This window comes from Colobus angolensis, unplaced genomic scaffold, assembly GCF_000951035.1.
Source record: "Colobus angolensis palliatus isolate OR3802 unplaced genomic scaffold, Cang.pa_1.0 Scaffold358, whole genome shotgun sequence".
Classification (NCBI taxonomy): Eukaryota; Metazoa; Chordata; class Mammalia; order Primates; family Cercopithecidae; genus Colobus; species Colobus angolensis.
Genome location: NW_012116910.1, coordinates 1,213,734 through 1,235,458, shown reverse-complemented (window position 1 = coordinate 1,235,458; position 21,725 = coordinate 1,213,734). Strand labels below are relative to the sequence as shown.

The 21,725-nt window shown below is 58.6% G+C and overlaps 1 protein-coding gene across 1 annotated transcript; it reads left to right on the top strand.

Moving 5' to 3' along the window:
- SLC6A18 (solute carrier family 6 (neutral amino acid transporter), member 18) lies at positions 1-20,247 on the top strand. The gene is made up of 12 exons (XM_011953145.1): positions 1-277; positions 7,047-7,187; positions 7,574-7,711; positions 10,124-10,305; positions 12,815-12,925; positions 13,945-14,057; positions 15,011-15,139; positions 16,960-17,116; positions 17,804-18,008; positions 18,466-18,625; positions 18,859-19,021; positions 20,071-20,247. Exons 1-12 carry the CDS (start codon positions 118-120, stop codon positions 20,245-20,247), a joined length of 1,836 nt encoding a protein of 611 aa, XP_011808535.1. The 5' UTR covers positions 1-117.
- Positions 20,248-21,725: the final 1,478 nt, after the last annotated feature.

Genomic DNA, 21,725 nt, shown 5'->3' with positions numbered 1-21,725 from the left:
ACTGCAGGGGGGCTGCTTGTGGCTTCCAAACGCTGGCAGACGCTGGAGACGGCTCTCTGGTGCTGGGTGTGGAGTGAGGCACCACCCTTGCCCTGCAGCCTGGGGCATTCAGTGGCCATGGCTCATGCCCCAGAACCAGACCCGGCCGCCAGCGACCTTGGGGAGGAGAGGCCCAAGTGGGACAACAAGGCCCAGTACTTCCTGAGCTGCATTGGGTTTGCTGTGGGGCTGGGGAACATCTGGCGGTTCCCATACCTGTGTCAGACCTATGGAGGAGGTAAGCACCAGCCTGTGTCCTGGGGCAGATCCCTAAGCCGGGGAGGCCGTCTCCACCCTGACCCGCCAGGCGCCTGCCACGCATCCCCAGTGCTTGGGCAGAGTCGCTCCTCCTGGAAACCAGGGTGCACCACTGCCCACGGCAGAGTCAGTCCCCTCAGGGTCCACTGTGGTCTTCCCGGACCTCCGGGCAGCTGCCTGCCAGGCGTCAGGCTGAGTGGGACCCTGCCCGACACACACTCCAAGCAGTGAAGCGCTCGTATTTGCATGCCGTCGGTTCTTTTAAGAACGCACATCCGCTCTGGGTTTCCTCGCCACAGCCTTGGTGTGTCCAGACATGTGCTCAGGTGTTCTTCCCCGAGGTTCTTTGCAGGAAGCTGGGGGCCCACCCCTCGCCTCCCTGGCTTTGGTTCTCTGGGAGAGCCCTGCAGGGAGTACCGGGATGTTCGGAACCGTCTGGGTGACTTTACCGACCCTTGGACTCACCACCCCCAGAAGTGCATTTTTGACTGAAATGGGGTCCCGCATGCCCCGAGCCTCCCCTCACCCCGTGCCTGCTTCTCTTCATGCAGGGGTCACACTCTGCTCTCCATGTGGGGACACAGGAGGTAGGGCCAGGCATGAACCACCCCTCTCAGGGAGCCAACGTACAGCGTCACCCATGGACATCAGAGTTGTCCCCAGTGCCACAGGCAGGGGCCTCCCAGGCCGCAGAGTCCTCCTCAGGCCAGGCCAGGCGGCTTGGTCAGCCTGTTCCCGGGGCCTCAGCTCCTTCCCTGAGAGCCCTGCACAATTATCCCTTGTTATAAGGTTACTCCTTTAAAAGGTTTTTCCTCCTGGTTAAGAAAAGATTCTCAACCTTCAGAAAATGCTGGAAATGCGGACAAACTGAAAAAACAAAAAGAAACACCCGTCACTGCTGCCCTCGGGGCACTGGGGTCTCTTTGGGGCTGGAGAGTGCGTGTTGGGCCTTGGATCTCCTCATCATGAAAGAGTCCCCGTGAAGGCATTTCTGAAAGCACCAAAGCCCTAAAGCAGAGGGCAGAGGCGTCCCTGGCTCCCGGGGCCCACCCTGCCTGGGCTGCGGCTCAGTCCGCTAAGAGTCACCGGAGCTTGCAAGGTTGTGCGGGCAGCAGGCTTCAGAGCTGGAAATGCCGGCCAACAATTTACCCGCCGACGCCTTGTTCGCCAGTGCCTTGCCCACTGACGCCTTGCCCGCCGATGCCTTGCCCGCCGATGTCTTGCCCGCCGATGCCTTGCCCGCTGAAACCCGGTTACCAATGCCAAGCACCTGCAGTATGTCAAACTGCCTGGCACTAACCTCCCTTAAACTCAGCTGCTCCACGCTGGGGCAGAGCTGGGGAGGCCCCCACCTGGGGTGCTGCTGAGGACGGAGAACAGCCCTGCCCGCCAGCTGTGTGGGGACCTCAGGGCTGCTCCACTCATGAACGACTGTACCATCAACTTCCTGATGCAAGCCACCAGGTCGCACGTCATGAAACATCCAAGTTTATTTAACTCACACGTTTCCTAAGGGCCGTGCGGTCAGCATTCTCACCCTGTGTGTGAACAAGCCCTTCACTTTGTCTCACTGTGAGGATCCCTCATTGATGATTTTGAAAATAAGATATAATTAAGAAGCAGGTACTGTGCAGCTTTTAAAATTTGCATATACTCATGACTACCAAAGGCGAATATTATTTGCTCTCCCATTCATAAGTATTTAACTACATCAATGTTCTCTTCAAAGCTAAGACGTGTAAAGCAACATTGTGACAGAATGTAGCAAAACATTGCAGTAAAGATTTACGGTGATTTTATCACATCTATGACATTTCATGGCACCTGCCAACGCCTTTAAATCAAAGGAGCGTAGACCTGTAAATGCCGAGCGATGGGCTCAGGCCAGCTGCCCGGGACTCTCGAACGCTTGTTGTGGTTTAAGGCTTTAGCCCAGGAAGCTTTGATGACTAAGCTTGTGGCTCTGGGCTGGCTGTGTCCACACAAGTGCGTGCACCCATCAAGCACGGCCTCCTCCCCACTACTTCCTGCCTCCGGTGTTCAGCCAGCTTCCGTATCCAGTAGGTGCTGTTGAGATCTGTGGATTCTTGCACCAAAAACGACACTGTATTAATTACTACGGCTTTTTCATAAGTCTCGACGCCTAGTAGTAGAGCAAGGCCTTCTTTTTTATCCTTTGAAATTTTGTCAGCTGCGTCCGGGCACGGTGGCTCAAGCCTGTAATCCCAGCACTTTGGGAGGCCGAGACGGGCGGATCACGAGGTCAGGAGATCGAGACCATCCTGGCTAACATGGTGAAACTCCGTCTCTACTAAAAAATACAAAAAACTAGCCGGGCGAGGTGGCGGGTGCCTGTAGTCCCAGCTACTCGGGAGGCTGAGGCAGGAGAATGGCGTAAACCCGGGAGGCGGAGCTTGCAGTGAGCTGAGATCCGGCCACTGCACTCCAGCCCGGGCGACAGAGCCAGACTCCGTCTCAAAAAAAAAAAAAAAAAAAAAAAACAAAAAACTAGCCGGGCGAGGTGGCGGGTGCCTGTAGTCCCAGCTACTCGGGAGGCTGAGGCAGGAGAATGGCGTAAACCCGGGAGGCGGAGCTTGCAGTGAGCTGAGATCCGGCCACTGCACTCCAGCCCGGGCGACAGAGCCAGACTCCGTCTCAAAAAAAAAAAAAAAAGAAAGAAAAAAGAAATTTTGCCGGCTGCTACTTTTCCTCTGAGCTTTACACCAGGTTTTCAATTTCCAGAAGCGATTCTTCCGCACTCCCTCAGCCCTGCGCTGCTTTCCACGCTGCCTGGGGCAGTTTCCACCTTGATGGCCTTCACCCCAGGCAGGGCCCAGGCAGTGGGGGCCGGTACGGGAGCACCGTCTGCACCCTCACGGCTCCTGGCTCAGTTTCCTTTCTGTCTTCCTGTGGGTCTCTCCATCATGACCCTGGGCATGTCTCTGGTCGATTCTCAGCAATCCCTGGCCTTTGCCACTGCTCTGAGCAGAGCCTGCTTCTCCTCTGCATTTGCTCAGTGGCTGTACTGCGGCCTCTGCATCTCGCAGCCTCAGTGCGGTGGGGTGCACGTTTCTCCCGATCCTGCGTGGACGACTGTAACAGCAGCCACCTGTTCACAGCCACCGTTCCCATCTTCAGCAGACACCACTGCCTCCTCCATGCTCATGAACGGCTGTGCTAAACTTCACGTAACCGTTAAAACTAGGAGCTGCAGCCTGGGCAACACGGTGAAACCCCGTCTCCATAAAAAATATAAAAATTAGCCAGGCATGCTGGCATCTACTTGTAGCCCTGGTTACCCAGGAGGCTGAGATTGGAGGATGGCTTGAGCTCGGGAGGTGGAGGCTGCAGGGAGCCATGCCTGTGCCGCCGTACTCCAGCCTGGGTGAGAGAGCAAGATGCTGTCTGAAAACAAACACCCGAAAAGGAGTTGTGTAGACACTTACCATGGGGACCAACCCTTCTTCTTTCTTCAAATTCGGAAAGAATGCGTGGACTGACTGTCTCTTCCTGCACGTTCAGCATAAAGGCTGCCCAGTGAGAGCTGGGCCCACGCAGGCCAGGGAAAGCGCCCTCCATGCTGGGCTTGGGTTGGCCAACGGAGCCACCACCCCCAGCCACAACACTCTGGTTGGTTTTTATTTTATTTTTTTTTATTTTTATTTTTTGAGACGGAGTCCCGCTCTGTCGCCCGGGCTGGAGTGCAGTGGCCGGATCTCAGCTCACTGCAAGCTCCGCCTCCTGGGTTTACGCCATTCTCCTGCCTCAGCCTCCCGAGTAGCTGGGACTACAGGCGCCGCCACCTCGCCCGGCTAGGATTTTTTTTTGTATTTTTTAGTAGAGACGGGGTTTCACCGTGTTAGCCAGGATGGTCTCGATCTCCTGACCTCGTGATCCGCCCGTCTCGGCCTCCCAGAGTGCTGGGATTACAGGCTTGAGCCACCGCGCCCGGCCATGGTTTTTAATTTACATTTATGCCCACATGGCAGTCTAAATACGGCTGTAAATGCCTCTGGTGTGCCACGGAGTCGATGCTCTGACTTCGTGAAGATCCTACCTGTGGCCTCAATCTCATATCCACAGAAAACCCTCTCATCTCTTCTCCCCTAAACACAGCAGATTCAACTTCCCCAAATCAGTCACAGAGAGCAGCTCACTTCTCCCCAAATCTTTCCCTTCGATGATCTCATCAGCGTGGTCTCTGCCAAACTGACCTCAGCCTGGTCACCTGAGGCCCCAGCCCAGGCTCAATGGGCCTCCCCACAGAGCAGGGTCACTGTGACCCGGGGCACCTGCCGGCCTGGAGTCTGCAGGGCTCCCTGGACAGTGGATCCCACATCTGGAACCCGGAGCCCCTGACCACTGTGAGGCGGTGCCCACACCACCCACATCTGTCCTCCACCCTGCCGCTATGCGCCTGTGGCCACGAAGCCCCTACTCCGGGATGGGTGGCTGGTCACACACTGGCCGCGAGACCTCAGGTGCGGGCTGGAGGTGGGGGAGGGGAGGGGGCTCTCACAGCGCAGGCTAAAGGGAAGGGAAGAAGGGCTCTCGCGGTGCAGCCTGGAGAGCGGGGAGGGAAGAAGGGCTCTCGCGGTGCAGCCTGGTGGGGAGGGAAGAAGGGCTCTCACAGCACAGGCTAAAGGAAAGGGAAGAAGGGCTCTCTCGGTGCAGGCTGGAGGTGGGGGAAGAGGGACTGGCTTGGGTGCATCCCCCATTCACACGGGAACCTGGCCCTAAGAAAAGCAGGTGTGGGGACTCCCTGCCATGAGCTCCTTGGGGTGCCCTGGGTTTTGCTCTCCTTTGCTCCAGGCCCCGGCCACGGCTGTCCCCACTCTCCCAGGAGGTATCTCGGGGTGTCAGGTGCCTCCACCTGAGGCTGAGTCCGTAGACCTCAGCTTCCCCTCTTCAATGCTTGTCTTTCTGGCCCTGTGTAAATGACATGGACAAGAGCTGTCCCGCCCCCACATGCTGGCCCTGGAGTCCTGTGCAGAAACCAACGGGGGTGAAAGCTCACCTCCTGCTCTCGGGCTTCCCTGTTCCCGTGGCAATCACAGAACAGTCTCCTGGTGACACAAACCCAGAGCAAGGTTGTGTTGATGACCTGGAAACGAGCTTGTAGAAGCCGGACCCTGCCTGCCAAAGTGGAGCTGGCAGGAGATGCCAGGCGGGGGGGAGTGCGGCAGGGAGGAGGGGAGGAGCGCAGCAGGGAGGAGCGCGGCAGGGAGGAGCACGGTGGGGAGGAGCGCGGCGGAGGGGAGCGTGGCAGGGAGGAGCGTGGACAGCCGGCGCCCATGTAGGTCAGCGTCTTAGGGCAGAAGGCCTGAGATCAGTGCCACCCCGGAGCCTGTCCCGGCACCTGTGCATATGCAGCTGGAGAGGAATCAACAGCCCTCGGCACGGAAGTGGAGCCGCACAGAGACCCGAACTCATGCACAGAAGGTGATTTGCTTGGGGAACAGTGCAGCTGCCAACCCGGTGAGGCCACCAGGAGGACTGAGACGCAGCACGCAGACACAGGGGCCTCCTCAGCAGCCTAGGGACGCCCACGGAACCAGGAGCCCGGGAGAACCAGCATCCTCCCAGCAGGTCTTGTAGGCACCAGCTGCACTTAGAGGTCAAATTGCAGGAATCGATCATGCCCAGCTCTTTTGCTGGGGCCAGGAGGGTCTGTGGACTCTACGGGAAGCCAGCCCTGCTCGAATCCTCAGCCCCAGGCCCTGGCACCTTGTCTGCCCCTTCCACTGCGGGTGCCCCAGGCAGAAGGCATGGCCACTCGTCTCTACTGGGTGCTTCCACTGACTCCAGGAAGTGAAGCCAGCCTGTTCCCCCTGCCCTGGGGCCCGTGGGGCCTTCATCCTGCTGTGCCTGTGGGCAACCCCATCATGGTGCTGGATGGAGATACAGAGGCCTGAGATGCCATGAAGTGGGGGGACAGGTCCAGCCCTGATGCAGCTCTCAGGGCCTTGGTTGGAGACACCACTCTTCTGCGACATCCCCATGAGTAAAGATGGTGGTTCCAGTTCCCAGGAGAGCTGGCCAGCCGCCCCGGGATCCCCGCAGGAACAGAGCAGCCCTCCAGCCGCCCTGGGGTCCCTGTGGGAACAGAGCCGCTCGCGCCATCTGCTGCATGAAGCTCCAACAAGAGCAGCATGAAGCCAAGGAGCCAACAGGCACCTCACACAAAAGCAGCCAGGCCTCCTCCGGTGACGGGGGTGTTTAAAACACATGCTCAGTCGGCACTTTATTTCTGCAAACTCACGACTTTTCTGAAAATCACGTTAATGAAAGGAGCTGTTTTCCCTCCCATGGGGAGGCTGATGGCAGAGGTATTGAGTGTGACTCTGCCAGGCCCCTGCACGCCTCCTTCCCACAGAGACTGAGTCCCCACTGCCAGCCACAGCAGCCCCCAGGAAAATGCGGGTGCCTCAAATAATGCTGGTCCCTCAGTAAATGCAACACAGGGGTCACACTTAGACCCCAAGTCCTCGTCCAGGCTGCCTCCTTTTGGGCCCCCTGCTCCCCTCCAGGGCCCTACCCTCTTGATCAGAGGTCTCAGCAACTGAGCCAAAATCAGAGACAGGGTTTGCAACCCGACAGTGCCCCAAGGGCGTCTCCGCCACCCAAGTGGTGCCCCCAACATTCAGGCTCCGTCTGCCCCTTGAAGACCACAGGTGGCTCCCCTGGTCTATGCCACAGTCCCCCCGGCCCCCCGGCCTGGGCAGGTGCTGAGCACCCCCTCCTCACAGGAGCCTTCCTCATCCCCTACGTCATCGCACTGGTCTTTGAGGGGATCCCCATCTTCCACGTCGAGCTCGCCATCGGCCAGCGGCTGCGGAAGGGCAGCGTCGGCGTGTGGACGGCCGTCTCCCCGTACCTCAGTGGAGTAGGTAAGCCGCCATCCTCCCGTGTCCTGACTGCGGCTGCCTGGGACGGGGCCCTCCCGGATGAGCGGTGGGGCAGGGGCGGGTCCATGCCTGTGGTACGCACGTGGCCAGGGGACGCTGGCGGGCGGGGCGGCAGGGAGCCCTTGGGTGTGTGTGAGAAGCAGTGGTGACTCGGGGAGAATCAGAAATGGAGACGGTGTGTGCCGGGACATCCCGGAAGGACCTGGAAGCTGGTGTTGCCATTCACGTGTGAGGCGTGAGGGAGGCCTGGCTTTCAGTCGTGCCCTTCAGCATGTGTTATTTTATGTTTTTTGTTTTATTCTCACTGCTTCTGGGCAGAGGGAGCTGGGAGGAGCCCCGGGGCCGCCTGACATGGTCCCTGTCTGCAGGGCTGAGCTCTGTCACACTGTCCTTGCTGATCAGCCTGTACTACAATGCCATCGTGGCGTGGGTGCTGTGGTACCTCCTCAACTCCTTCCAGCACCCGCTGCCCTGGAGCTCCTGCCCACCGGACCTCAACAGAACAGGTGAGCTGGGCGCGGCCTGCTGTGTGGGTCTGGGCACTGCTGAGAGAGGCATGGGCTGCAGCATGCCCAGTATCAGGGCAGGTGCGGGTGGTGGATGCTCACCACAGGGGGAGGGCCAGGGAGCCAGTCGCCCTGTGCGCACACGCACACGCCTTGATCTCCCCAGGAGCACACGTGCAGTCCAGTTCTCGTGACCTCCAAGCTGTCTTGTGCTTTCCTCCCAGGCCTAGACCACCGAGGTCCCCTTACAGCCGTGTGCATGGCATGGTCATGCAATGGCACTGCTGTTGTTAAATTTAAGACTTTAGGCTGGGCGTGGTGGCTCACGCCTGTCGACCCAGCACTTTGGGAGGCTGAGGTGGGCAGACCACTTGAAGTCAGGAGTTCAAGACCAGCCTGACTGATATGGTGAAAGCCCATCTCTACTCAAAATACAGAAATTAGCCAGGCATGGTGGCGGGCACCTATAATCCCAGCTAGTCAGGAAGCTGAGACAGAACTGCTTGAACCTGGGAAATGGAGGTTGCAGATAGCCAAGATCACTCCACTGCACTCCAGACTGGGTGACAGAACGAGACTCTGCCTCAGAAAAAAAACAAAAAACAAACAGACTTTGGGTCCAGACTTCAGCCAGGAGCTCCCTCTGGGGAGATCCTTGAGACATGAATGACAGTTACAGTTTCTTTTTTTTTTTTTTCTTTTCTGGGACAGGGTCTCCCTCTATCGCCCAGGCTGCCGTGCAGTGGTCCGATCACAGCTCACTGCAACCTCCAACTCCTGGCTCAAGTGATTCTCCTACCTCCACTTCCCCAGTAGCTAGGACCACAAGCAAGTGCCTCCATACCCAGCTAATTTTATTTATTTTTTGTAGAGACGGGGTCTCAATATGTTGCCCAGGATGGTCTTGAACCCTTGGGCTCAAGTGATCCTCCTGTTTCAGCCTCCCCAAGTGCTGGGATGACAGGCGTGAGTCACTGCACTCAACTGACAGTTGTATCTTTCAATGACTTGCTCAGGAAGCAACTCTGACTTTCTTTCCTTCCTCCCTCTTGCTGACTAAAACTCACACTGGGCTGGTACTGGATGAGACCAGCCTCGGGGACCAACACTGAGTCTGCACCTGGATGCCCTGGGCCAGAGCTGGGCACTCTGGGGAGGCCAAGAGCCCCGACTGTGACATCAGCCTCCTGGCGCCTCTCTGAGGGTGGGTGGTCCTGCCCGGGTTCCTCCCAGCCACACTCCGGAAGTGGCCTCAGGACACGCTCTCTGCAGCCCGAGTTCCAGGATGATGGTTTGTGGGTTCCAAATTCCTTCTACCTTGTCCAAGGGTTTCCTTTTGGGGTCACTTAGGCCAGCTCTTTGATTTTCAGGCAGGCCTGGAGGGGTGAAGTCCTCTCTCAATGCACACGGCAGGGCCCTATCACTGCCCTTCCCACATCTGCCCCACGCTCCACTGAAGGAAAATTTCCCCAGCAAAGGGCCCGGAGGGGTCAGCTCTGCCCACGCCCTTCTCTCAGCCAAGTGTGGAGCAGGCAGTGCCCACTCAGAGCTGGGCTGTGACAGTGCTCGGGCCAATGACTGACAGGGCCTTAGAGGGGGACTTGGGGCTGGAGGACAGTATGATGGGAGGAGCCCCGTGACATGGGCAGTGGCCTGGTTGGGATACCGGACTTGGGGCTGGAGGACAGTATGACGGGAGGAGCCCCGTGACATGGGCAGTGGCCTGGTTGGGATACCGGACTTGGGGCTGGAGGAGAGTGTGACGGGAGGAGCTCCGTGACATGGGCAGTGGCCTGGTTGGGATACCGGTAATCCTCAGACTTTTCCATGAGGGCCCCCCAACATTTCCCCAGTCAAGTGTCCCAGGAATGGGCTGCAGTGGGTCCTGAGAGATGTCGCGGGAGCCTGCTGCTGTCAGACGCTGTCTCTGGCTCCCTGCGTCGGCCTGTGGCCCTGTCAAGGAGGAAGTGGGAGTCACAGGACAATCTGCCTGCCCGACCACAGCCTGACTTTCTCCCCAAGCACCAGTCGTCACACACTTGACACATGCAGCCACCGTCCGTCCAGTGCTTCTGTGCCATCCTTGGGGGTCTGGGACGGTGGGTGTCAGGAGAAAGTGAGGGGACCAGCTTTACACTGTGACAGTGACGTCCAAGGGGCTGCAGGCTACCCGGGCTCAGCAGGGCTCATAAACCTTCACAAAGTGGAGCTTCCCTTCGAGGTTCACTCAGCCTGTTCATTTTCACAGCCACGTCTGTTTCTCCATCTCAGCCCTGGGCCCAAAACGGAGTGAAAGGGCACCTCAGCCCAGAAGGGCAGTGTTGAGAGCAGCCAGGGAAACTGAGCTCAAGAGCCACATGGTGAGGGTGCCTACGCCTCATAGCCAGCCTGTGACAGGCCCCCTGGTTGCAGGGTTCGTGGAGGAGTGCCAGGGCAGCAGCGCCGTGAGCTACTTCTGGTACCGGCAGACACTGAACATCGCAGCCGACATCAATGACAGTGGCTCCATCCAGTGGTGGCTGCTTCTCTGCTTGGCAGCGTCCTGGGCAGTCGTGTACATGTGTGTCATCAGAGGCATTGAGACTACAGGGAAGGTGAGAGCTGGCAGGGCCTGACCCCCTCTCTTGCTTCCTCCGGCCCCGAGGACCCCTCCCCATCGACCTGTGTTTGCTTTGTGTCTACAAGCTCTTATGAGGGGCATAAACATTTAGGATTGCAATGTCTTCTTAGGGTATTGATCCCGTTATCACTGTGAAGCAACCTTTTTTATCCTGGTGACATTCTTGGCTCTGAAATTGACTTTGTTTTAAAATAGCCACTCCAGATTTCTTTGGGCTGTTAACAGAGTGTACTTTTTTCATCCTTTTTCTTTGAACCTTTTTGTGTCTTTATGTTGAAAGTGTTTTTCTTGTAGACAGCATACAATTAGATCTGGCTTTTTTTAACCAATGTGACAATCTCTGCCTTTTATTTGGGGTGTTTAGAGCATTTACATTTAACGTGATTATTGATATGGTTGGGTTTAGCTCTATCCTCAGATGTGTTTCCATTTGCCCCATCTGTTTTTTTTATTCTTGTTCCTCTCTTTCTCTAGGTATTTTTCAGGATCCCGCTCTATCTCCTTGGTTGGTTTAGCTTTAACTCTCTCTTGTTATCCTAGTAACTGCTTTAGAGGTTACAGTCTATGTCTCTAGCTTGTCATGGTCGATCACTAAGTGATCTTGGGGTATTCTATGGTCATTTAAGAATGTCATTGCAGCCGGGCGCGGTGGCTCAAGCCTGTAATCCCAGGACTTTGGGAGGCCAAGATGGGCAGATCATGAAGTCAGGAGATTGAGACCATCCTGGCTAAGACGGTGAAACCCCGTCTCTACTAAAAAATACAAAAAACTAGCCAGGCGACATGGCGGGCGCCTGTAGTCCCAGCTACTCAGGAGAATGGCGTAAACCCAGGAGGTGGAGCTTGCAGTGAGCTGAGATCCGGCCACTGCACTCCAGCCTGGGCGACAGAGCAAGACTCCATCACAAAAAAAAAAAAAAAAAAAAGAATGTCATTGCATTTTATCCCATTTTTCCCTCCCAGGCTTTGCACTATTGTTGTCATACATTTTACTTATAATATGTTATAGACAGTGAATGCATTATTATCAGTTTTGTTTTAAACAAGTGATTATCTTTCAAAGAGGCTTAAATAATGAGAAAAACTGTATGGATGTTCACCCATGTGGTTTCCACTGGGGGCAGCAGAAAGGACCAATAGAACCTGAGCCTCCTGCTTGCCTGGGCCCCTCAAGCCAGAAGAGTCTTCATCCTGTATTCTGTGGTGTGTGCTATCATCTCTAGTCTGGTATCACACATGTGTGGATTCTTTTCAAATGATGGCACTCAGTCCACGTACCCTGGACCGGGCCTCCTGACCCACGGGCCTCAGACCCAGGACCCCAGTGCCCCATGCCCTGGGCAGTGTCTCAGTGTACTGAGGTTGTCATTCTTCTTATGTGGAGGGCAGGGGTCTTCATGCTTGAGAGGACTGGAATTACTAAATGAGACAAAGCAGCCAGCCAGAAATTCCAAATGATCCTATTATAAAGGTCCTTAAAAATGCATCCCAAGCTGGGCACAGTGGCTCACGCCTGTAATCCCAGCACTTTGGGAGGCTAAGGTAGGCGGATCACATGAGGTCAGGAGTTCAAGACCAGCCTCGCCAACATGGTGACACTCCATGTCTACTAAAAATAAAAAAAAACTTAGCCAGCAGTGGTGTTGGGAGCCTGTAATCCCAGCTACTTTGGAGGCTGAGGCAGAAGAATCGCCTGAACCCAGACAGCAGAAGTTGCGGTGAGCTGAGATTGGGCCACTGCACTCCAGCCTGGGCAAGAGAGCGAGACTCTGTCTCAAACGAACAAACAAAAATGCATCCCAGGTAATTCTGCAGCCAGTCTGTGTTGGGGGAGCTGAGAAGGAGAGTGAGAGAGGAGTGTCCACTTGTAGATGCTTTTCCATGTGGACACCTCGTGTGCAGACCCTTGTCCACAGCTGATGAGAGCTGGGAAAGAGTTCTATGTGGGCAGAAGGGTCACAGGGTAGGTGCAGCCAGGTGAGGGCATCAGGGTGGGAGGAAGAGGACTCCAGCCACACAGTAGGGCTGAGAGCTTGAGAGTGAACAGGAGGGAGGCCGGAGAGGGGACCAAAGCAGGGAAACGACACAGTCAGAAACGAGCGTGACCAGGAGAGAGGCAAGTGGAGGCGGGTGGCTTGGGAGAGGGGGGCCAGGGAGGGGGCACGGCTCAGACCCCTCTTCAGGGCCCAGCCCCTGTGCTCAAAGGAGGCCTGACTCTCCCAGATGGCCAGTGCTCGATAGGGCACAAACGTGTAAACGAATGTGCATGTGACTGTTTCTTGTGAGCCCCAAACCCTCCGAGCTTAGCCTGAGCCTGCACCCCACGATCCCCCAAGGTGCCCCCCAATCCATCCTGGTCGATCCCATGCCAGAAGCGGCTACTCTGACCACTAGGGAGGTGTCTGGAGCCTGCCTGCTTCTCTAAGGCTTGTGGACGGACCAGAGGCCATTTCAAGTCTCACCACTCCACCTTTTGTTTCAAGGTGATTTACTTCACAGCTTTGTTCCCTTACCTGGTCCTGACCATCTTTGTCATCAGAGGGCTGACCCTGCCGGGGGCCACAAAAGGACTAATCTACTTGTTCACTCCCAACGTAAGTGGGTCTTGGATCAAAGTTCAGGGCTTCCAGCACACACATTTCAGGGCGGTGGCCAGCAGCTCCCTTCCTTACCTGGAAGCGTGAGAGGCCAGGAGCCACACATCCAGCAGCTGTGCTGTCTGGTGGTCAGGGGTGAGGCTGGCCCAGGATGGCGCAGGGGGAGAGGGGCCTCAGGAAAGAGGTCAGGTTTGGAGTGAGCCTGCGGCCTCAGGAAAGAGGTCAGGTTTGGAGTGGGCCTGGAGGAGGACTTCGATCTGAGGCAGGTGGACTTTGGCACCTGTGGGACACCAAGTGGACATGGATGTGAGGGGCCAGGGGAGGAGGGACAGGGTTCAGGGAGAGGCTGATTGGGGACCGGATGTCCCTGCTCTGGGCCTGACACCACCAAGGGCCTTGTCCAGCTGCATGCACCCCACCGGGAGCCACAGGAGCCAGTGCCCACTCCAGGAGCCTGCACGGCTTCCAGAGCATTCTGTACTATCCAAGATCACGGCACTGCCTGCCCATTGTCCTGAGGCAGTTTCCAGGGGTTGGTGTGGCAATGGGCACCTGGGTATGGGCGTGGCTGCCTGGAGTCCTAGCAGAAGACACAGGACACCTTCCCAGGTCCCCCAGAAACAGAAAAGCCAGGCTCCGTGCATGGGATCCTTGCCCTCGGGCCTTCAAATCACCCAGAACTGCCAGGTTGGAGAGGGCACAGTAAACATGCCCACGCAGGAGCTGCTCAAACCCATCTCCAGCCCCGAAAACCCTGCCAGCTACGTTCTCAAGCGGGCCTGACAGCCACCGGCTCATTCGGCCACGTCCCGGACAGGGGCCTGGCATCTGCCGTGTCCAGAGCTGCCACTCCACACCTGCACACCTGCGTGGTCCTACCCTGTTCCTGGTGTCTGTACAGGTCACACTTGCTCATGAGTGTCCCCAAAGCCGCCTTGGGAATGTCCTAGAACAGTCAGGGCCACCGGCTGGTGTGGTTTGCCTGCTGAGTGAGACGCTCTCCCTCCTCATTCCAGATGCACATTCTCCAGAACCCCCAGGTGTGGCTGGACGCAGCCACCCAGATATTCTTCTCTCTGTCCCTGGCCTTTGGAGGACACATTGCTTTTGCAAGTTACAACGCGCCCAGGTAGGCAGTCGGGCTCAGGTGTCCAGCCAGAGAAGCTTTGGGGAGATGCCCCGAGCACTTCCTGATCTCAGGATCACACTACGGATCGGGGTGGCCTTGTGTGAACCTGAGATAAGAACCTCATGCCACGGCCTGGGCCCTCGCGGCAGCTCCCAGCACGTCCGGAGCCGGCTGCAGGAAGACAGCCTGGATAATCACACCCAGGAACCAGGGTGTGACTGGGCATGATACCAATCAAAATGCACATGACACATGGGGCCGTAAAAGCCTCGACACTCAAGGCCCCTTGGTGCCGACGTGAGCAGGTGCTGCTTTTACGATGTCATAATATGCACAGAACCCTACAAAGTGCAATTCCACAGATCATAAAATGCATAGCCCAGTGCACTGTGATGAACCTGAAACAAACCTTATTTCCTGTGGCTGCCAGGATTTCTGCCCCCTTCAGAGGCAGGCAGTTTGCATGAGATGGGAGAGGCAGGTTGGTCCCTGGGCAGTGCTGCCCGCTGGTGGTCTTTGGGGAAGGAAGTGCCAGCTGGGATGCCAGGGAAGCTTTAAATGTTTGTGATTGACACCTTACTTCCTCGACCTCACACTGGAGCTGGGCTTGTGTACGTTTCTCCTTTGGAGACGATTTTCCAAAATGCCTACATTTCAGACCCTCCACAAATGCCCTGCTTCTCAGCCCTCCGTGGGCCCAAAGGCCTTGCTGGGGGTGTGAAAGGGTTTCAGACCCTTAGCAGCCTTGAGCTGGGGCTGCTGGAGGAGACTGTAGGGAGGGGTCCGAGGCCATCCTGAGACTCCAGGACTGGCAGCAGTAGCCCCTGGGTCAGAGAAGGGGCATCCCAGGCGGGAGAGAGGGCCGAGGAGGAAAGCCCCCTCCTCACTTCCTCCCCTGGGTGAGGCCCAGTTACCGCCTGCAAAGCCCGTGACGAGCATGCATTTGTGCCCAGGAATGACTGCCAGAAGGATGCGGTGGTCATCGCCCTGGTCAACAGCATGACCTCCCTGTACGCGTCCATCGCTGTCTTCTCCGTCCTGGGGTTCAAGGCAACCAATGACCACGGCCACTGCCTGGACAGGTGAGCACAGGGGCCACGCCAGGCTCTCTGGGGCACGGCTGCCAGGCAGGTGCCTGCCGCACTGAGACTCCCACGGCGTGAGGAAGGGTGGCGTGGGCACTTTTCATTTCTCTAGGGGTGTGGAGTGAATGGTGTCCTCAGAAGGTCACTTCCACCCAAACCTTCAGAATGTGACCTGGTTGGAAAAGAGTCTTTGCAGATGTAATTAAGTAGGATTGGTCCCCCGGGAGTAGGGTAGGCCCTAAATCCAATAACCGGTGTCCTTATAAGAAGAGGAGACAGACACAGAGGAGGAGGCCACGTGAAGACGGAGGCAGCGGTCGCAGCGCTGTGGCCACGGCCCAGGGACGCCTGGAGGTGCAGAAGCTGGAAGAGGCGGGAGGAGTCTCCTGTGCAGGCTTGTGGGGGGGGAGGTGGCACACGGGGATTTCAGACGCCACAGTTCTCCAGAGCGGGAGAGGCTGAATCCTGTGGTTTGAGGCACCGTTGCTCGTCGTTTGCTGTGGTGGTTCCAGGCCGCTGATGCAGTTAGGGTGTACCCTGCACAGGCAGCTGCCTCGTCAGACCCGTGGCCTTCTCAGGGCACCTGACTTGCTTGTGAACTACCTTCAGGCGGGTCCTTGAGAACCCACTGGCCAGACAGCATGTCCCTACAACATGGGGTGACTCTGACCCCACCAGGGGACGTCTGGCAGCATATGGAGACAGTTTTGGTTGGCCACACTTGTGTGAGGGGTGTGCCTGGCACCCAGTGGGTGGAGGCCGAGGATGCTGCACAGCACCCTACAGTGTCCAGGACGGCCCCACCCCGATAGTGACTGGCCCCGAGTGTCCACAGTGCTGCTGCAACTCCGTGTTCCAACCCTAGCCTCCTGCGGTCGGGAGCAGGGCAGCACGTCAGCACTGCACCCGACGGCGCTTTTCAACAGGGACGCCACCAAGAAAACGCACACAGAAGTGGAAAACATGGCACTTGCAGGCCACGGAAAGGACAGTGGTTTACAGGATGAGCCGGGTCAAGAAGACAGAGCTGGGCTTTGTTCAGCCCCAGCCGGGGAGGTGCATGGCGATGACTCTGATTTCTGCTCACTCTTTGAATGTCGCAAATAACCACAAAAGTGCACAAATATTGACTTGGGGTTACAAGCACATCTTAGTGAGCAGGCGGATAAGGACCAGCTGTGTGCACAACAGCCTGCACCGTACAGCCCAAGCCAGCCTCGCATGTCACATGGGGCTGGAATGAGGGGAGGAAGGCCTCTATCGTCAGGATTGTTCTAGGAACAGCTGGAGCCCCAAAAAGGTGTTTGCTGGTATAGACGTGCCCCGCCCTTGGGTGACTGTGTTTGAACCTTAAGCCCTGAGGACAGAACGAGCCTCTGGCAGGCGGGTGGGCTGAAGTCACTGCAGCAAACCTTCAGAAGCCCAGGTCCTTGCCTGCAGGGCGGCCCCTCAGGGCGAATCAGGTCCCATCCTCGAGGTGAGGAAGCTGCCACCACCTCCACCCGCTTTGCACCCATGGGGGAGTGCTCCCCTTCCAAGCCCAGGGGGGTAGAGAACAGCTTCTCCCCCAACCCAGCAGTGTGCATGGAGTAAACTGTGCCCCCACCAGTGCTGCCCTGTTACAGCACAGGGGCCCACATGATCCCAACAGGGGCTGGAGGTGTCCACACAATCCCAACAGGGGCCAGAGGCATCCACACGGTCCCAACAGGGGCAGGAGGGGCCCAGCCCTCCCAGGGACACTGTTCTTCCCAGCACCGACCAAGGGTTTCTCTGGATGTGTTTGGGAACCGGGGCTGTCCCCTCTGTCCCCGCAGAAATATCCTCAGCCTCATCAACGAGTTTGACTTCCCAGAGCAGAGCATCTCCAGGGATGACTACCTGGCCGTCCTCATGCACCTGAACGCCACCTGGCCCAAGAGGGTAGCCCAGCTCCCCCTAAAGGTCTGCCGCTTGGAAGACTTTCTGGATAAGGTACCTGCACACCCACTGGGGTAGCCAGGCGGGGGCGTCCACAGGAGCACCAGGGCCGTACTGGCTGTGCCCCACTGCCAAAGGTTGCAGACAATTCCCACAGACCCAGGGCCAGGGCCTGTGAACCGAGGAACCCAGTCTGTCTTTGTCTCAGGTTGCCAGGCCTCCTGGAAAGCCCGAAGCCCTGGACCCAGCAGTCTTGGGGGTTGGGCTGACCTGAAAGAGTGGGCACTGCTGGTGCCCAGACCCCAGGAAAGGGGGTGACCAGCATGAAGGTCACAGTGCCAGGGCATGGCTGGAGTCCAGCCACACTCAAGGCCAGTGGATGCCTGGACCTGGGGGCACCAGGCAGGGGGGCACAGCCAGGAGGCAGGTGTGGGATGCATCTCAGGGTGCCTGACCCAAGGCATAAAAGGCCCTGGGTTCCAGGCCCAGCTGCCTGCTGTGGGTGTGGGTTATTAAAGGGGGAAGGGGAAGGGGAAGGACCCTCCCCTGCAGAGATCACCTGCAGCCTGGTCTCCCAGAAGGCAGGGCCAGCCCTGAGCCACCTCAGCCCCACACGAGGAGGGGCGACGTGCACTCGTGCCCTCAGCCTGGGAGACAGTGTGTGCGTTCTGCAGGCAGGCGTGTGCGTGTGGTGGAGTGCGTGTGTGCGTGGCCCGAAGCCTGGGGCTCCGTGTGTTGCAGAGTGCCTCGGGCCCGGGCCTGGCCTTCATCCTCTTCACGGAGGCCGTCCTCCACATGCCGGGGGCTCCTGTGTGGGCCGTGCTCTTCTTCGGGATGCTGTTCACCTTGGGGCTGTCGACCATGTTCGGGAGCATGGAGGCGGTCATCACACCCATACTGGACGTCGGGGTCCTGCCCAGATGGGTCCCCAAGGAGGCCCTGACTGGTGAGTGCACAGCTCGGCGGCCCTGGAGGACCCGTCCCCAGCATCCGGCCATCCACTCGCACCTGCTGTCCAGATGCCCCTCCTGGATGGAGAGCACAAGGGGCCAAGCCTGAGTTCAGGGGAAGTCTGAGCCAGGCTGCTCCTCGCCGACAGCCATCACGGGAGAGCTGAGGGTCGAGGGAGGGTCAGGGCTGCCCCTCCCCCACGGCCCCAGAGGCCAAATCCCCCACCCGGAGCAGGGAAGCAGGTCTTTCCTGCTCCTCCAGCACAGTACCGGAAAGAGACTGGGGAGGGCAGGGATGGAGGGTGGGAAGCCGAGAGGTCTCCAGCCCGGGTGCCCTGGCCCTCCCCGCTGTCTGTCCCAGGGCAGCTCTGCCTGACTGGCTTCCTCCTGACCCTCCCCACACATCCACCCCCCAATCCCCTTACCCCCCACACCCCTCTCCCGCTGCCCCAGGGCTGGTCTGCCTGGCCTGCTTCCTCTTCGCCACCTGCTTCACGCTGCAGTCTGGGAACTACTGGCTGGAGATTTTCGACAATGTTGCCGCGTCCCTGAACCTGCTCATCTTGGCCTTCCTCGAGGTTGTGGGTGTCGCTTATGTTTACGGAATGAAACGGTGAGCTGCTGCCCTATGAGCGCTCCTTTGGGATCCACCAGGGTGGGAACAGGAATGGGTGCCGGGCACAGGCACAACCCGCAACTGCCCAGACCGCCAAGAATGTTCTGCCCTAGGGAGCTGCCGAGGCACCAGAGGGTGCAGGCTGGATGCCACTTAGGGTCTGGTCCTTGGCTTGGAGTGTGTGGACCTTCCACAGGCCATGTGGAGCCTGAGCCCAGCATCTGGTGCAGGTTCTGCGATGACATTGCATGGATGACCGGGAGGCGGCCCAGCCCCTACTGGCGGCTGACCTGGAGGGTGGTCAGTCCCCTGCTGCTGCTGACCATCTTCGTGGCTTACCTCACCCTCCTGTCCCAGAAGCCACTGAGCTACAGGGCCTGGAACCCCAAATACGTAGGTCCTTCCGGCGGGAACCTGGGGAGTCCTGGGACCCCTCGGGCTCGGTCTGGCCTCCATGGTGCCATCCAGTGCCCAATGACCCATGCGGTGCACATTCATGTCCCAGTGACAAGGTGGTGTGGTCACTTCTGCCTGGCAAACTGGGAAGCCGGGGATGTGAACAGGATGGGCTTTGTGCGGCGTCCCTGAGTGCCCGCTGGGATCAGAAATGGGATCAGGGTGACTGTGGGCAAGCGCCTGGTCAGTGGAGTGAGGACCTGAGCAGTGCCCAGAGCCCAGGGACCCCACAAGGGCCCTGGAGCTCCTTCTTGGGGATGTGGCTTCACCCTCCCTGTGTCCTGCCCATGTGGCATGGGGACGGGCAGCTGGACAACTGCCCATTCCTCGTCTGTGACGAGAGAGGTTCTGCGCAGACCCCTACTGCCACCCAGTGGGTCAGTTTGGCTGAGGCCATTTCCACACAAGAGCCTCCTGAGGAGGGATCGGAGTGCCAGCCACACTCTGAAAATGCCTCAGAGGCTCTGAGCAGTGCCAGCCCCTGACATACCCTGAGTCCCCACTGGTGGCCGCTCAAAACCTCTCCATGCCACTCCTCTCCGAACCTGTCTCAGAAAGTCCCTCCCTAGCTGAACACCAAGGGCAGGTGAAGGAGGAGTGACTATGTATTTTTGAAGAATTTTCATGGTATCTGCAGCCAGGTGGGTGGTGCCACCAGTGTACAGGGGAGAAAGCTGGGGACATGGCCTCCAACGATGCCCAGTGAGTTGAGGCCATGTAGCCCCTCTGGTTCCAGAACACGATACCTAGGCCTACCTTGGGGAGTCCCCAGCCCCAAGAGAAGCTCAGCCCAGGTTCCCAAACCCCCGGCCTAGGGGAACCATGGTGAGCGGCCACAAGTCCTGGCCACTGCTCTGGCCACACCTTTTCCATTCCCATCCAAGTCCGGGTGGGCAGGTGGCTCTTGCCCCTTGGATTGAGGAGCGAGGGGTCAGCCTCACGGCCCAGGGTGGCCGGCGTCACCCAATGAGGCTGTGGTCCCGCAGGAGCTGTTCCCCGCGCGCCAGGAGAAGCTCTACCCAGGCTGGGTGCTTGCCGCCTGCACGCTGCTGTCCTTGCTGCCCTTGCTGTGGGTCCCGGGGGTCGCGCTGGCTCAGCTGCTCACCCGGCAGAGACGAACGTGGAGGGACAGAGACGCGTGCCTGGACACGGACACGAGCTGAAGCCGCCAGGAGTGGGGCGGGAGCCGGGCCTGCATGGGCGGGTCTGGTGGTGGGCGGGTCTGGTGGTGGGCGGGGCCCACCCCAATACACCAGCGACGCCGCCCAATACACCTTGATACCGCTGTGTCCGCGTGGTTACTGCTTTCCCGACGCCCGGGCAGGGCTGCAGACCTAGCCCCCAGCGCTGCTGCTTGGGGCCTGCCCTGAGGGAGGTCTTGCAGGGCCCTGGCATCCCTGGTGAGCCCACGGCCTGGGCGTCCTGCAGCAGCTGGGGGCCCTGCACTTGGCTGGGCTGGCTCCGGGATCTTCGCAGGTGCGGGGCTCCCAGTCTCACAGCCTCTGAACCTAGCCTGACTGGTCTCTGGGTAACAGTGGCCAGCCGGGTGGCTCAGGAGGCCGCCTGCACCCCGGCTCCAGGTCCTGGGCGGACTGTCCCCCTACAGCTCGCAGACGGCAGGGTACCCAGGACAGATGCTCCCTCCAGCCTGGGAGCGGGGGTCTGGGGTCTGGAGTCTGCGGTCTAGTTGACCCTTCCTAACATTTCTGAGAAACACTGTAGGTTGCCACTTTTATTTTCCCAAACTGTTGAATTGTGTTAAGGAGGTACCAAAAGGCTACTGCTGTCCCAGGGCAGAGGGGCGACAGGCAGGAGCTCGCTCACGTGGGGAAGTTACCTGCGCCACAGGCGCCAAGCGCACTGTGCAGCCCCCGTCCAGCCCGCCCTGCTCCGGAGTACCCCGGCTCCAGGTGCCACGCACCTGCTTCCCTCTTCCCTCTCTCTCTGTTCCCTCCTCCCTCCTCCCCCCTCTTTCCTCCCCATCCTTTTTCCTCCTCTCCTTCCCCCGCAAAAGCACCAGGAGCCAGGGATCAGGTCTCTGACTCGCCACACAGAGGGAGGCCCCGCAGGTCCTGGCTTTCTGCCTCCTGGAGAGGCCCTGTGAAGACCCAAGGCACCTGCTCCCGCCTTTGAAAAGAGCTCCCGGCCAGGCAGCACTGTCCGTGGTGCTGAAAAATCCCGGCAACAAGGCGCGGCCGTGGTTCCCAGCGTCCATTACACGCATTCTTGTCGGGAACCCGTCCTTGCCCACGGCAGCCCAGGTCCAGAATAAACAAAAGCATGTGCACCGCTACCCACCTGTAGATAAACTGAGTGCTAAACATGCAGTTAACGCCAGTGCACCCCACCTAAGCACGTCCTGAGCCCACGGCGGGGGGTGCTGCCCACCTGAGCGTGTCCTGAGCCCACGGCGGGGGGAGCTGCACTGTGTCCCTCTGTCCTGCACTTGTGATGCTCCCCACACCTGTGGTGAGGCCGGGGCATGTGAGGACGAACATGTCACAAAGGGAGTCAGTCCACTGTGAGATGGGGCTGCTGCAGAGGACAGTCTGACATCCCCCAGTTCAACCTCGCAATCTTGCCACAACTCCATGCCTTGGGTCTACCAGTCAGCCTTTTCCGTTGTAACTGACACAACCAA